Genomic DNA, 16408 nt, shown 5'->3' with positions numbered 1-16408 from the left:
CACTGTTGGCAGGAATATAAATTTGTGCAGCCACTCTGGAAAAGAGTACGGAGGCTCCTCAAAAAGTTAAAAATAGAACTACCACGTGATCTAGCAATTCTGCTTCTGGGTATCTATTCAAAGAAGACCAAGACATTAATTTGGAAAGCTATATGTGCCTTTATGTTCGTTGTAGCATTATTTACAATAGCCAAGATATGGAAACAACTAAGCGTCCACTGATGGATGAGTGGATAAAGATGTGGTACAATTCACAATGGGATTCTACTGGAATACAACGGAATACTACTCAGCCATAAAACAGAGTGAAATCTTGCCATTTGTGACAACCTGGATAGATCTCGACGGCATTGTGTGCTAAACCAACTTGGTCAAAGACAAAAACTGTACGGCCTCACTTCTATGTGGACTCTAACCAAAAAAAAAAAAAACCCAAGCTCGTAGATACAGAGAACAGATTGGCGGTTGACAGGTTGACAGGGGTGTGGTCTGGGGTAGGTGAAATGGCTGAAGGGGATCAAAAGGAAAAAAAAAAAACAACTACCAGTTATAGTTAACAGGGATGCAATATGCATGGGGACTATAGCTAAAACTACTTTGTGGCATATTTGAAAGTTGCTGAGAGAGTAAATCTTAAAAGTTTTCACTAGAAGAACAAACACTTGTAACTATGTACCGTGAAGGATATTAACTAGACTTATTGTGGGGATCGTATTGCAATGTATACAAATACCAAATCATTACATCGTACACCTGAAACCAGTATAATGTTATATGTCAATTATACCTCAATGAAAATATTTTTCTTCATAAAAATGTTAAACATAGAATTATCATTTGATTTAGAAATTGCACTGCTAGTTATATATCCAAAGACTTGAAAACAGGGATTCAAACGGGAACTTACGTACTGATGTTTATGCATTAGTATTCATAATAGCCGAAGGAAACAACTCAAGGGTCCATCAATAATGGGATTAAGGGGCACCTGGGTGGCTTGGTTGGCTAAACATCAGACTTCGGCTCGGGTCATGATCTCACGGTTCCTGAGTCTGAGCCCCACGTCGGGCTCTGTGCTGACAGCTCAGAGCCTGGAGCCTGCTTCGGATTCTGTGTCTCCCTCTCTGCCCCCTACCCCACCCCTATCCCACTCAAGCTCTGTCTCTCTCACTCTCAAGAAAGAATACATAAACATTAAACAATTTTTTTTAAAGCAATGGGATTAAAAATGTGGTCTATACATACCTATAATGGAATACCATTCAGCCTTAAAAAGGAACAAAATTCTCATACGGGCTACAACATGGATTATACTTGCAAACATACTAAGTGAAAGAAGCCAATAGAAAGGACAAAGACCCTATGAGTGATCATGGAGTAGTCAACTTAACAGAGACAGAAAGTAGAATGGTGGTTGCCAGGGCTGGGAGGAAGGGAGTGTGGGCGTTTAATGAATATAGAGTTTTTGTTTGCAGACCTGGCAAAGTTCTGGAAATGGATAGTGGCGATGGTGGCACAAAGTGAATGTTCTTAACGCCACTGAACTGTCAACTTAAAAATGGTTAAAATGGTAAATTTCCCTGTGGCTCTCTTATCATACACACACACACACACACACACACACACACAAATACAAATGCCTGGAGTCCAGGCCCACAAATTGTGATTCAGCTGGGATTGAACAAGCTCTTCAGGTGAATCTGATGCTTAACTAGGTTTGAGCCCCACTACTCTAGCTCTCTCTGATTGTTGCCAGGAGAGAGCAGGAGAGAGGTCTCTCTGAATCCTTCCAATGCTCTAGGGTGCACGTGAGTCCTCTGGGGAGTCTGTTAAACTACAGATTCTGATCCAGTGGGTCTGGAGTGAGGCCTAAGAACGTCCCTTTCTAGCAAGGTCCTGGGCGATGCTGACGCTGCGTGTCTGTGGCCTGTGCTTTGACTACCAGTGCTCTAGAGACAGACAGTGGCCTCATCTGTGGTGGACAGAGTGGAGGTCTGGAAAGGAGCAAGGAAGTGTGTGGGATGATGACTCCAGACAGTTTCGTGGTAACTAACTGGGGGTTTGGCTGACTTTGGAACTCGCTTCCGGGGACATTTCAGACAGGTGGGTCTGCAGTTTACCTAAAGGACATACCGAGGCCAGAGATGATCAGCACACAACACTGTGGATTCTGCACAAGTCTGTTTGAATTTCTGCCCCTTGTGTTTGAGAGTTAAGGATCCAGAGCTAGCTTGACCACAAGTGAAACTGGCTCGTTCACCTTTGATGCTCTGTTGCCTCTCCAAATCCGTCTCATCCTGCCTGGCCCACCGCGGCCCCCCAGAGCTCAGTCCGTCCCTCCCTCCCTATCACCGCCTCGCGACAGAATGAGGTACATCAGGCTCCCCGTTCCATCCAGCCCCGGCATGTTGGCTCACCTCTCGGAGTCAGTCACTCACGGCTCCACACTGACCGCCTTCCGGACAGTCAGTCCAGCTGGTCTCCCTCGTCCTGGCAGACGCCCCGCCTGCAACATCCTGGGGACAGAACTGCAGCTCAGCCTCTGAGTGAGCACAACCCCGGGCAGTGTGGCTCTATGGTTAAGGAATCAGACACCCTGGGCCTCGGATCTAAGTGCACCTTTTCCTGCCCCTCTGACCTTGGATGAGTTACTTAAGTCCCCACACCCCAGCTTGTCACCAGTCAGACGGAGACTGTGACACCTGCCTCCCAAAACTGCATTGAGGTCACATGGGCCGACACGAGGAAAGCGTTCTGCCCAATACCTGGCACATGGTGGAGAGCTCGGTAATGTACGGTCACGACAGGGTTTCCCTCTGCAACCTTAAGCAGGTGCCTCTATTCTACTCTAGATTTGTTCATTCCCTCATGCTGGTCCGGGTTGGGTCCGGTTCGTGTTTCCCCAGTGTCCAGCGCAGGTGGGGGCGGGGCGCAGAATGGGGGCTCTCAGCCCCCATCTAGAACTCCCAGGCTGGATCACTGTGCTTGCAGTTCGGGAGGTGACCTGCAGATGGCGCACGCAGCCACGGGAGGCGTCCTGCCTGGCTACTGAAGGAGTGAAGCTGGGCTATCAGCCGGTGTCTGGAATGCAGGCCCTTCGCATTATTCTCATTATTGCTGTTGGCTGGTTCTCTTGGTTGGGTCCTCGGCGTGGGGGCTGAAATGGAGTTTCCCCTGGGCCTAGGAGTCACCACGGAGAACAAGGCCTCTGCCCCCGCCCCTGTCATGGTGCCTACCCCCTTACCTTGTACCGGGGACACTCACAGGGACAGCTCCTCTGTATCCCACACTCCCTGGGTGCTCACGGAGTGTTTGAGGAAGGAGTCGCTTTTTGGAAAGGGCTTCCATTAAAGGTCATGCATCCCAGGCAGGGTCTTGCTGTGGCCCAGACGGGCAGGGACAGCTCACCTGCATCCTGCACAAAGCCCTCGGTTCTTCTCCAGCCCTCTGGGCCCCTTCCCAGTCCCTCCTCTCAGCTTCCGGGGGTACGGCAGGTCTCAGAGACTCACCTTCCTTCCAGATTCCCGATCCAGAGCTCAGCCTTCACTTGGGGGCACTGAACCCCCTATGTGCTTCTTAGGTGCACTGTCTTTTCACCCAGGGGTTCCTGGCCGTGCTGGAGGGAGGAGGGAAATGGCCACCTGCGGTCTTTCCGTCTCCTTGGCCTACTCAAACCTGAACGTCCTTGGAGGCTCCGCCCACACGTCCTTTCAGCAGATAAGGACCCTCGGCACATCTGCCTGTGCCCCGGTTCCCTTCCACCTGGCAACCTGATGCCAACTCCTCCAAAACCAGGCAAGGTCCCCGGCATGCCTGCTGGCCCGTCCTCTTTGGTGGAGTTCCATTTCCCTCCTCCATGAGCCCCTTTCACCTCTCCAAACTCTGATGGCCTCACTCCTTCTCCTTGGCCTCACTTTGCCTTAACAGCCTAGAACTTCCGGCTCTGTCCCAACCCCCAGGATACATAGAATCTCTTCCTCCCCCTCCCAGTTTATAGGCACCTCTTATATGACTTAAGTGAGCACTTGTGGTTTGCCTAGCTTTACTTCCCTGGGCACGGTCATGTTCTCCTGGAGGAGAGAAGCCAGCACTTAGCCTCCCCACCCCCCATTCCAAGCTCCCCAAGCTCTCAGCAAGGTTGCCTCATTTTATAGATAAGGAAACTGGCCCGGAGGGGTTTAGGAGCGTGCTCAAAGCCACACCGCTGGCCCCCTTTAGGGGCCGGCCCAGATCTGAGAACAGAACAGGTGCTCAAGAATGCACCCGGGCTAATTAAAAGCCTTTTAAAAAGTTTAACCTGCTGAGCTAAAACCCGTGCTTCTCACAGTCTCCCCATGAGAGCCAGCTAGGCATAGGGGCCTTTCCTTTCTCCCCCCCCTCCCCACTGGCCCTTGCCAGATGGGAAAAAAGCTACCACGTAGAAACATAACCTTTATTGCACACGGCGCTGGGTTTTTTTTCATAGAAAAAGGTATTAACACATAAGCATCTGCAAATTGAAGCAAGTCCTGGTTTTCTTGGAACAGTAAAATCGCATGCAGTGTCTCTGAGTTGGGAGTTTGGTCTTTGTCAAAACCGCCTAGATTGAAAGGAGGGTTGAGTGAGTAGGAGGGAAAAATTGCTGAGTCTTTGTGCCTCTGTCTCAAAATAAGGGGAGAGAAATATATAGATACATAGCTTGTCGACACGTTCCCATCTCCCTATATATGTATATAGATCTCTCCACGCATATTTTGTGGGGTTGGAGGGGTTGATTTGTACTGTTAAATTCTTTGTGCCCTGGCTTCATGGAGAAGAAGAAAATAGTTTCATTTGTACAAAAGAGTTCTATGTACAAGCGTTCATGACTCAGGGGGTTTTCTTTTCGTTGTCGGTTGGTTTCTGTCTGTCAGTTTAATATAAATAATGCAGGAAAACAGCCAAGTTGGTGTGTGAGGGCTGGAGGTGCAGACAGGTCCGAGCGTGGGGCCGCTTTTCTCACCGTGCCCCTACACCAGGGTATAGGATTTCGAGTAGGCCCCTGCCCCCTGCTTCTGGGATCTCCCTACCCCCGATGTGCTCATCTCGAGAAGTGAGTCCCTGGAGCCCCCCATTTTGGTGTGTGGGCCCCCGGCCCGCGGAGGCTCGGTGCTGGGGGCCGGAGGGGCGGCACTGGGGGCCGCGGGGGGCTCGGCAGGGGTGGGGCCGGGAGCTGGGGGGGCCGTGCCGGCTGGGGGTGCTGGCATGGCCAGGGTCCTCTGAGGTAAAGTGGCTGTGGAGGCGGCAGCAGGGGCCCCTGGGTGCGGGAGGCCCAAGGGCTTGCTGGCAGGGTCCAAGGTCAGGTGGCGAGCCTGGGTGTGGTAGGTTCGAGCCAGGTTCCGGATGGAAGCCTCTCGGGGTGGGACCACGGGACAGGGCTCGCGCCCATCTGCCTTTCGAAAGAAGGCCTCCGACTTGGCATACAGGGGCAGGTTACAGTAGTCACCTGAAATCACAGAGCCAGAAAAGGTTGGAGGCAGAGGCCTCTGGGAGCCAGCTTGCTCGTGCCACCCCCTACCCCCCAGTCTTTCCCCCGATCTGACCTGGGAGTCCCTCCACAAGCCAGGCAATCGTCAGTTACTTGACCTCTCTGAGCCTCGGTTTCCTTATCGGTGAGATGTGGACAATCGCACTTCCCTATAGGATTACCGTCAGTAGTGAATGAGATCAAATACGGAAAGTGCTTCAGTTACCGTGGCTAGCACATGTAGTAGTTGCTCAATAAATTGATACTTGTTGCTAAATGGCCGATATACGCTGCTCAGCTTCAGCTGGGGGAGAGCTCATTTCTGAAAACCACGACTCCCCACGCTGAGCCTGATTCTGCCTTCCGCCACATATTCTGCCACATAGCAAGCGCCCCCACACCTCCACCTTTCCCACGGCTGCCATCCAGAGGTCTGAAGTTAGCTACGTGTCCTTGCCCCTCTCCTTTCTCACAGGTGGGATCTTCCTGATTTCTCAAACCACCTCCGTATGACACGCTTCCGGGACCCCTGCACCCTGATCCCTCGGCTCAATAAGCATCCTCACCTGTAAATGTGCCTCTGTCCTGTGAATGTCCCAGGAACTTTCCTTACATGATCTCATTTAGTCCCTGTAGCCCCCTGGATATAGGTTAATACCTGCCCACATTTTGCAAATGAGGAAACTGAGGTTCAGAGAGGTTAAGTGATCTGCCCCGATTCTCCCAGCTAGAAGGGGTAGGGGTGTCATTCAGGGCTGCGAATCTCCAAAGCCTTTGTACTTCGTTACCCTGGGCTCTTCTCTAGATGGTCCCGAGGGCCCCGATCAGCATGGCCACTGAGCAAGGCCAGTAGCGAGCAGACCAGACTGTGCATGATTTGCACAGTATAGTGTGGTCCAGTGCCCGTTGATGGACCCCCCTCCGGTTATCCTACAGCTGTCCCACCAACCCCGAAGGGCGTATGCTCTGGCCAGGCCCCTGGGTCAGACAGTTCCCAGTCAGGCTAGGTCACTGTCCACCATTGAGGTTTGGCCACCATGGGCTGAGCTGCCAGGATTGTTCCTTCGCGTCTGGATTGATCTGAAAGGCACTGAGACCCACGGCCGTTGGGCAGCCGTGTCCCCACGCTGGCACAGCCTCGGGGTAAGGGGAGGATCACTACGTCCTGAGAACCTGCCCTGCGTCGGGCACATCCAGAACTTCCGGTGTCCGCTACGACAACGCAGAGTATATGCTGTCACTTGCATTTTACAAACGAGAAAAGGAAGGCCAGAGAGGCTCAGTGACTTCCCAAGGCCACGGAGGTATTAAGCGGCTGAGCCAGGATAGGGACCCTGACCTGGACTCTCCCGAGTACTTGCTTTGCGCTGCCCACGCCGCCAAGGAGCCCTGCCCAGGCGGGCCGGCCCCACATGGTGGCAGGGCAGGGGACCCAGCAGGGGAGGGGGGCCGAGCACTCACTCTTGTTGGCCCGGTGCGGGATGGGCACAGCCACGTTCTTGCCTCGGTCGGCATCCTGGGGCTTGGGCGGGGAGGCGGTAAAGCGGCAAATGCCGGGCTCTGAGGGCGTGCTCATGGACGTCATGCTGTCCGCGTTCTCGTTGGTGCCTGTGGTCATCTGGTCGGAGGAGCTGTCGGAGATGAAGCACTCGGTGATCTCGAACTTGGCGTGCTGAAGCTGCTCTTCCAGCTTGGCGTGCTCGTAGGCCCGAGCCAGCTCTTCGTACGTGGACGAGGCACTCTCGGTGGACACCATGCTGTTCCGTCCTTTGTCTGGGGAGACGGAGAGCGTGGAGGTAAGAAGAAATGGGGGGCGGGTCATGGGGAGAAGGGTCTCATTTACCAATGAGACCAGAGCTCACTTTGGATTCTGTGTCTCCCTCTCTCTGCCCCTCCCCTGCTCACGCTCTGTCTCTCTCTCTCTCTCTCAAAAATAAACATTAAAAAATAAAAATAAAAACAAAAACGAGACCAGACTGAGCAGTGCCCCTACCCTTGACCCCAGTGGTCATCTCTGAGGACCCTGATTGCCCCCTGGGAAGGTGGCAGTGGTGGCCGAAGTGGGGTCTTCGGTGAATAAAGGGCAGAATGTCTTCCATTCTTGAAAATAAGCACCCACCCCCTGGAACACTCCGCTCTTTCTTCAACAAACATCACACATACCATTTTCTCTGACATCTTCTGGGATAGCAAAGTGAAATCCTTGACTAAGCAGAGCTCAGCGAGGTCAAGTGTTTTTGCGCCAGCCACACAGTAAGTCAGTGGCCAGCTGGCAATGAAGCGGACTTGTGTCTTGGCCCCCATGAGCTGGTGGGTAGAGGCTGGGAAAACGGAAGGGGGAGCTGGAAGGTAGGGGAAGTGAAGAACAGAGAGCAAGACGCGGGCAGGGCCCTGGGCTCACCTGTGTCCTGGGAGAGGCTGGCACTGTAGCTGTCACTCTCAGTGACAGTGACACCATGCTGGGATCCCACGGTGCGCCAGTCAGAGGTGAGGGTGCGGGCAGGCGTGGAGGCCTGGCACTTGGTCAGCGTCCACTGGCTTGAGTACCGGTTCCGGGTGCTGTGGGCTGACTTGACGTTCTTCCTGGACACTGGATCTGCAAACAGGAAGCGATGGCTAGGACGTCCGCTGAGGGCACTGAGGCCTGGGCAGCTGGCACTTACCAGAAGGGCAGTGCAGAGCCAGGGAAGAGGCATAAGCAGCCACAGAAGCTCCCGTGGGGAGGCTGAGCATGCTGCCTTTCCCAACCACATAGCTGGCCCCGGAGGAACAGAGCTACGGTGGTGAGGTGTGGGGGCAGTGGGTGGCATCCTGGTCCTCCCCACCCACCCCATCTTTTCCTTCCGCGGGGGGAAGAATGTCGCCTCCTCTCCTGCTGCCTCCTGTGCACTCATTCCCTATAGCCCTTGATGTGTTCTATCCTGATGTCCAGAGCTGCAGTGCTAGAGGCAGAAGGCCCTTGGAGAGCAAGAACACCCAACCCTCAAATGTCTAGGTAAGGCAATGGAGGCCCAGAGAGACAAAGTTAGCAATATACCCAAGGTCACAGCTAAGTAAGTCTTCAGTCAAGGTCTGTAGACTCTAACTCCAATGCTCTTTGCATTCTTCCATGCTGTTCCTCTCCCACCTTTTTTTTTTTTTTTTTTTTTTTTTTTATTGCCCATGCCCCATGCTGTGCCCAAGACACCCTGTGTGGGAAGAGGTCTGTCTCCCTGGGGATAAGGCATACTGGTGCCTGGCCGGATGTCAGACATGTCGATGAGGGGTCCCGTGCTCTGGATGAGGGCTGGGTGGTGCAAGGAGACACCAGTGCAGAAACTCTGCGGGTTGACAGCTTGGCTGAACTCAGCATCCGTCACAGGAATGGTGGCTTTGTCATCTCCTGGGGGAAGAAGGACAATGAGTAGGAGTCCTTCTCTTTGGATGTTGCGAATGTCTTTTTGTCTTTATCCCACGTTGAGACCCAGAAAGGACAGAATAATTCTTTCGGCCAGAGGAGGAAACTTAGCCCTTGAGAGAAGCTTCAGTGAGTTCTGAGGTTGCTGAGTTGTTGGTGGGGCTGCTGCTAGAGCTCTGGGCACTGTTGGGAGGGCTGGTGGCTGCCCTTTGTGGGTTGTGGCCTGGGGGAGAGCGGGACAGAGAGCCTGTGGCTCTTGTCACTCACCCAGCTGCTTGATGCCCTCCTTGTCCTCGATGAGCAGCTGGACCCTGGGGATGTCAATGTGTAGCCGCGGGCCTTGGGGAGGCCCCTTCACAGGGGTGTCAAAACTTCGGTTGTTCTTGCTGTGGGGAGAAGGGCCAGTGGTGGGTGACTCAGCAGCCATGAGGGGCTGGAGGAGAGGGTTTAGCAGGACAGTGGGGTCTTAGAAGCCTGTCCTCTGCAGGGGAGGAAGCAGCCATGTGACACCTACCTTATCAACATTTCTGCCAAGCTCTTTGCATCTGCAAAAGAGTAGAGAGAGGGGCTCGGTGAGAATAGAGTCTGAGCAGGATGAAAACTGGCAGAGGCATGGGGGAAGAGGTAGGGGAGTTCCCTAAAATGGGACCAGAGCTGGTCTCCTGGGAAGAAGAGGGAGAAGTGAAAGGGCTTCCAAAATGGTCTAAAACACAATAAGGTCTGACTGCTCCTGGTGTGAGGTTTGGCTCAGGTCTGTTTTCCTTTCCTCAGATTTTTATCTAATATGGAGGTCCTTCCCAAAGGAGAGGGTATGTAAACTGTTCCATCTGTTTCTTGAATCGACTCTAATTAAACAAGACAACATAGCAGGCTGGGAATGGGTACCAGTGGAGGGTCCATCCTCAGTTGTCTGCTGAGAAGAGAAGAGAGTGAAGTTGAGGTGGTCAGTGGGCATCCCTAAATGACTATCAACCAAGAGACTTCATTTCTTCCTCTTGGGCACCTGTCCCCAAGAAGTCCATGGATGAATTGACAAAAAAAAAAAAAAAAAAAAAAAAAGAGTGAGAGAAGCAAAGGGCCTAGTTAATTCATTAGACCTCTGAGGAGAATGAGAATCATGAAACTAATCTGTCAGAATGAATCTAGCTCCATGTATATATCCAACCATCTACTCACCCACCCATCCATCCATCCATCCATCCATCCACCATTGATCCATTTACCTATCAATCTATTCATTTCTCCACCCACCCATCCAGTCATTCATCTATCATCTACCCATTCAACAATCCACTCGTTCAACCATCCATCCATCCATCCATTCAATTATCCATTCATCTACTCAACCATTCATCCAATCACCTATCCATACATCCATAAAGTCATACAATCATCTGTCCATCTTATCATCCATCTATCTATCCATCCATCTATCCATCCTCCAGCCATCCAAACATCCATTCAACTATCTATCCATCTACCTAATCATTCATCTATTATCCATCCATTCAAATATACATCCATCCATCCACCTACCCATGGATCCACACATGAATCCATTCAACCATTAATCTTTCCATCTATCGAATCGTTCATCTATCTACTCCTCCATCTATCTATACAGCCACCTATCCATTAAACCACCTATACATTGAACCTTTCATTTAACCATCTATCCAGCCATCCTTCCACCTATATATCGTTCCATCCAACCATCCAATTAATCACTCAACCATTCATCCAATCATCCATCCATCCATCCATCCATCCATCCATCCACTTGACTCCCAAACACACAAGGCAGTGTTAGTAATTCCCTCTTTTGTACTACTGTTGTGCCCTGGCTTCTCATGTTAGACTCTAAACTCTATGAGGACTTGACTCATAGGAGTCCTCTATGAGGACTATGGACTCTTCTTTCATTCGTCTTTATATCTCCAATGTATGGAAGTATCTACAATACAGCAGATATTCAATAAATGTTTTCCGAATGAATGAATGACCATCTGTTAAGAAACTACTAGGTCCCAGACACTGTACTAGGCCCTGGGGAAATCAAGGTAAATCAGACCCATTCATGCCAGTCTATGGTATCATGTATTAGGACAGGGGTGATATTCAAAATATTTAACATCAGACACATTCTGGAAGCAACACAGTCAGAACTGAGCAAGGTCCTAGAGACCACCTGCAGGTCTATGCTTTAGTGGCCAGCTCCTAGAAGAATCGCAGGGATCCTGTGTGAGAGAAGGAAGATCCAGGGTGGAAGGGAACAACATAGAAATGTTTATTCTTTATTTTTTTTTTAACATTTATTCATTTTTGAGAGACAGAGAGAGAGAGAGAGAGAGAGATAGAGCACAAGCAGGAGAGGGGCAGAGAGAGAGGGAGAGACACAGAACCGGAAGCAGGCTCCAGGCTCTGAGATGTCAGCACAGAGCCCGACAAGAGGCCCGAACTCACGAATCACGAGATCGTGACCTGAGCTGAAGTCGGATGCTTAACCGACTGAGCCACCCAGGTGCCCCTAACATGGAAATGTTTACATATTTAAACCAATATGGCTTTACCAGTGTGCACCTCTAAAATTCAGCCCTGGTTAGGTCAGGCACAGAGTCTTGGGGGCACAGAGGAGGAAGCAGTGAGAACTAAAGTTTCAGAAGATTGGAGTAGCAGCTCTCCCTTCAATGAGACACAGGCACACTCTCTTGCCCAGATGGTGCCATGAGCCAATGAAAGGTGGCCAGCGTGGCTGAGGGCCAACACTCCTTCCTGGGAAGCCCGTAGGAAACTTGCCTACCTCGGAGCCGCTTCAGCCGCTTCTCCTTCCTCTTCTTGCGAACGATGAAGAGCAGCGCCACCCCCAGAGTGGCCAGGATGACCGGGCAGCCAATGGTGAACAGCTTCTTCACATCATCCCCCTCACCTTGAGCAGACTTGATGGGAGGGATGGTACCTGAATGGGGTGAAGAAGGGAGTCAGATGTCCCTTATGAGTAGGATCTATACAGAGTCCTCCGGGTGGGGTAGCCCTTGAACCTCTCTTGCTGCCCTTGGTCTCATTCTGACCCCCACTTCCTGGCACAGAGCCCCAGCCTTCCCCTTTTGCCCTCCCCCACCCCCCAAATTCTGGTCAGATCAGGACATCCATGAACAATCATGTAGTTTCCATGCTGCATTATGAAATTGATGACTTCGTGGGGCTGTTTTAGAATTATCCTGAAGTCTTTCAGAGATAGTCTCCTTCCTGTTGGAGTTCAATGTTCATTTCTAGAGGGGGGACAGATGAGCTTAGATGCCCCCATCCAGCTCGTAAAATGGGGGAGGGATAGCGGGAATCTGAGAGACCACTGTCAGAGCAGTGGGATCCCAGGGTCTCTTCCCCAGATGGGAACAAAGCCATTCAATGCTGCATTGTCTCCTTGATCCCCCCCTCCCATGGGCAGTATCTGCTAACTTTGGGTGCCTGCACAGAGGCAGTAAGTTCTGCTGACATAGCCCTCTGCAAAGCCCCTCTTTTGCCTGTTTCAAAGCCTTGAATAAGAGCCATCTCCTTCATGAAGCTTCCTTGTTTGAGCCCATCCCCTTCTGCTACTGCTTTTCTTCGATTTCCTTAACGCACAGGTCGACTTCATTCACCTTGTGACAATGGATCTCTATGAATTCAGCCTTCCATGTACCTTTAATGTATGCATGCACGTGTGTGTGTGCACGATGTGCATGCGTGTGCATGCGTGTGTGTGAGCGTATGCATGTGTAGGAAGTGCCCCACGTGGCAGACACCAAACATCCACGTGCTCATCTACACCTCCCAGACTTCCTGGCAGTTAGATGAGAATCAGGTAACTAGTTCCGGACAACAGAGTGTGAACAGAAGTGACGTGCGTCACCTCCTGGCCAAGGCAGTTAAGAACTGGGGTGCCTCTTTTATCCTTCTCTTCTTGGTGACCTTGGAGGCTACCCATTCAAGATGGCAGAGCTAGAAGATGGTGGCCAGCCAACCCTCTCAAGGCGTTATGAGAGCAAGAAGCAGATCTTTACTGGGCTAAGCCCTGGAGCTTTTAGTGTTTATCTGTTACTGCAGCACAGACAGTCCCATCCTGGCTAATGCACCATGTTAGCAGAGGGTCCTCCGAGGGCAGGGCCTCAACTACACCTCTACATTCCTCTCCATCTCTCTGAAGCAACAGAGAGCAAGGACTGCACCTTCCAAGACTGTCTGTCTTAGTGTGACCCGTTTGCCTGTCTGCAGGTCTGTATGGTCACGGGCGCACCTGCCCACCGGCCTGCCTGCCTACGGGTCTGCTGCTCCCTTCCCTGTCTCCAGCTTTTTCCTCCCTGTCTGTTTTTCGATTTGTCTGTCCTGTCTTTATGCATCTGCCTCTCTGCCGGCTTCCCTGGGGACACCTCCCCGCGGTCCGGGTGCTGCCCCTCCCACCCTCTCCGACTCACTCCCGTCGTAGTCCAGAGTGGCGAACTGGGCGGTCTCGTTGCCGCAGCCGGCGCTGTTGCAGGCCCGCATGCGCAGCTCGTACCACGTGGCCTCGCGCAGCTCGGTCAGAAACACCTCCCCGGAGCTGTTGGCCCGCAGCCCCTGCCAGGCCCAGGTGCCCTTGGGCCGGTACTCCAGGACGATGGCTGTGATAGGGCAGCCCCCGTTGTTCCAGCCCTGCAGGTTAAGCCGAGCATGCGTGGAGTTGATGTGGGTGAACAGGTGCTGGTCTTTGCTGAAGGAGGGCTCTGGGGGGGGCGGGGGGGGGCACAGGGAGAGAGCGTGGTTAGAGACTGAGAGAGAGGAGGAGGGTTCGTTCATCCGCGGGGGGAGGAGTACCCTGGGTCAGGGGGGCTGCAGTGGCTCTGGGGAACAGCGTTTGGCACACATGGGACTAGGGATGCCCCAGGGGACAGAGGAGGAGGGGGATGAGGGAAGGACCTGGAGAGAAGGCCTCAGCAGAGGAGGAAGGGATGTGGGGAGAAGGAGGAGGCTGTCACCATCGGCTACCCCGCCAGGGAGGTGGGGCCTGTTTCTCCTACTGTGATTGGTCAAGGTGCTATCCATAGGCCGGAACGCGGCTAAGCCCCTCCCCTCAGTCTCCGCTTCCCAGCGCCCTCCTTGCCTACCCCAGCCATCTTCCATCCCCATGGCCTGGGCCCATCTCTCCCCAGCTGGGTGATCGCTAAGCCTCACCCCGCCCGTGGGTCTTTGCCTCGATGATCTCGCTGATGCGCCCGGAGCCCACGCTGTTCTTGGCTGCCAGCTTCACCTTGTACCACGTGCCACACTTGAGGCTGTCCAGCTTGAAGGACCGCTCCCCTGAGCTGATGAACACATCCTTCCACTCTTCGCTGTTGTCCACCGAGTACTGCAGCACGAAGCCTGCCCGGGAGGTTTGCCTGGCTCAGGGCGGGCGTGGCGGGGCCTGGGACACCCCAACAGGCGTCGTGGGGCTGGGCTCCGGCAGGGGCAGAGTGGGGCCTTTGGTGATGGGGGGAGGGCCCATGCAGGTTGGACCCAAAGCTGCAAGGAGTTTTCCCGCTCTCTCTTTAGCAGCTAAGGTGGGGAAGGGAGCAGAATCCAGAGCCTTGAGGCTTAAAAGGGACCCTATTTAGACCCTGCTACTCCAGGGATGGTCCCTCTGACAGCGGTATTAGATCACCTGGGGGCTTTTCAGATCCCATCCCAGACCTCTTGAATCAGAATCTGCATTCTTTAAGAGCCTCCTGGTGATTCATGTGCTTATTCAAGGCCGAGAAGCACTCTCTGTCTACTGTTACAGATTTGGGAACTGAGGCCCAGAGAAGAAAACAGATCTCTCCAGGTTCACACAGCTCACCAGCAGCATTTGGGGTGGGCCGTCTGAACGTGGGATACCTAGGCTGGTGACTTTCTGTGGCACTTGGGTAACTTCCTACTGGTCCGAATTGCCCATCCCCCTGGCCATTGATCACTTCTGGGGCATTATGGGGACCAAGTGGTGGGAGTGGGTGAAGCCCTTCCCCTGCTCCTGGGCCCAGAGTTTCTTCCCCTTCCCCCCCCTCCTCATCCAGACCCCTCTCACCTCGGATGGAGCTGCCCCCATTGTCACCTGGAATCCAGGTCAGGGTGATGGATGAAGCGGAGGTTTTAGAGACAGTGAGGCGGGGCTGGTCCGGGGGAACTGTGAGGGAAAGCCACCAGCCCTCACCACAAAGCGTTAACATCCGATGACGGGGGCGTGGGGTCTCCCAGCTGCAAGTGAGGGCCAAGGCCTGGCTTTCCCACCCTCTTGGAGCCTCCCCGGCTCCCGCTCCTTCTCTCCATCCCTCCTGCCTTCTCTTCCATGTGGCACCTCTGTCCCACTGAGGGTCTGTCGCCCAGGTCGTTGGGGAGGTTGCCGGGGGGCCAGCCTTCCAGGGTCTTACCTTGCACCAGAAGGTTGATGATGATAGTGTCGAAGCCTCCAGTGTTGGTGGCCGTGCAGGTGTAGTAGCCTGAGTCCTCAGCCTTCACAGCACGCAGCAGCAGTGTGCCGTTGGTATGGATGAGCCGGTGCCCGTCCATGGACACAGGGATGGCCGAGTCTTCACTGCAGGGGTGGGGGGGCAGAGAGGGGTTATGGTAAGCACCCCCTCTTCCCGGGGCCTCCCTCAGGACTGGAGGCACACAGGGCTGGGAGCAGAAGGAGGCTGGCTAGGCGGCCCAGGGCCCTTGGCTCTGCTCAGCACTTCCTGGGGATATCCCGTAACCCTGCCCTCTTCAGGCACCCAGGGAGGGGAGATGCTTAGCCGTCAACAGTGGGGAGCCAGGGAGCCCAGGCCTCCTGGGAGAGCAGTAGCCATGCACCCGGCAGGGCCTCTGGTCAGCTGGAAGGTAAAGGCACCCGATTCTTTTCTTTAAGGCTCATCTACCACCCATCACTTGGGTCACTCAGCCCTCCAGGGTCCCGCACATACCTGTCCTTGGTCCACTTCACAGCAGGGGCTGGATCTCCCACTGAATTGCAGGGCAGCCGGACGTCTTTCATCCAGGGTGTTGTCACGGTGCCTCCGAATGAGATGATCTTCGCTGGGGCTACGGGGAGGAGAACGTGAGGGCACCCCACTCCTACCCACAATGCTGTACTGGGCGGCCTTTCTTGGGGCTCCCCAAATTTACGCATCAAGCCCCCCATCTCCTACCTGACCTCCGCTTTGAGCTTGGAGCAGGGGTGGGTGCAGGCAAGCTCAGATGGGAGTCATTGGTTCAACAAACATTTATCAAATAAATACTTGCTATGGGCCAGGTCTCCCATGAGGCTCTGAAGACTCACACAGTGAAGAAGATCTATTTCCTGTCCTCGAGTTGCACATTGTCCAGGACAGACACTTAAAAAGGATCATTATGGGGGCAGGGGCACGCCTGGGAGGCTCAGTCGGTAAAGCATCTGACTCTTGCTCTCTCAGCTCAGGTCTTGATCTCAGGGTCATGGGTTCCACGCTGGGCATGGAGCCCAACTTAAAAACATTTTTTTCCCCACGGGTCGAGAATACTACGGTAGGGAGAGGTAC

At 53.3% G+C, this 16408-nt stretch overlaps 1 protein-coding gene across 1 annotated transcript in view; it reads right to left on the bottom strand.

Annotated features, from left to right (window-relative positions):
* Window positions 1-4424: 4424 nt before the first annotated feature.
* LOC125929689 (Down syndrome cell adhesion molecule-like protein 1) overlaps window positions 4425-16408 on the bottom strand; it is a 99297-nt gene continuing 87313 nt past the window's right edge. The window contains exons 19-30 of the mRNA XM_049641106.1: window positions 15815-15932; window positions 15284-15447; window positions 14941-15039; window positions 14070-14258; window positions 13334-13621; window positions 11683-11838; window positions 9397-9427; window positions 9150-9268; window positions 8715-8867; window positions 7887-8081; window positions 6947-7258; window positions 4425-5464 (exon numbers count right to left, since the gene is read on the bottom strand). Coding sequence (XP_049497063.1) covers window positions 4989-5464; window positions 6947-7258; window positions 7887-8081; window positions 8715-8867; window positions 9150-9268; window positions 9397-9427; window positions 11683-11838; window positions 13334-13621; window positions 14070-14258; window positions 14941-15039; window positions 15284-15447; window positions 15815-15932 — 2300 coding nt within the window. The 3' untranslated portion in view covers window positions 4425-4988. The remainder of the gene's footprint in view (window positions 5465-6946; window positions 7259-7886; window positions 8082-8714; window positions 8868-9149; window positions 9269-9396; window positions 9428-11682; window positions 11839-13333; window positions 13622-14069; window positions 14259-14940; window positions 15040-15283; window positions 15448-15814; window positions 15933-16408) is intronic.

This window comes from Panthera uncia, chromosome D1, assembly GCF_023721935.1.
Source record: "Panthera uncia isolate 11264 chromosome D1, Puncia_PCG_1.0, whole genome shotgun sequence".
Lineage (NCBI taxonomy): Eukaryota > Metazoa > Chordata > Mammalia > Carnivora > Felidae > Panthera > Panthera uncia.
Note: the sequence above shows the minus strand (reverse complement) of the source record. Positions and strands in the feature narration are given on the sequence as shown.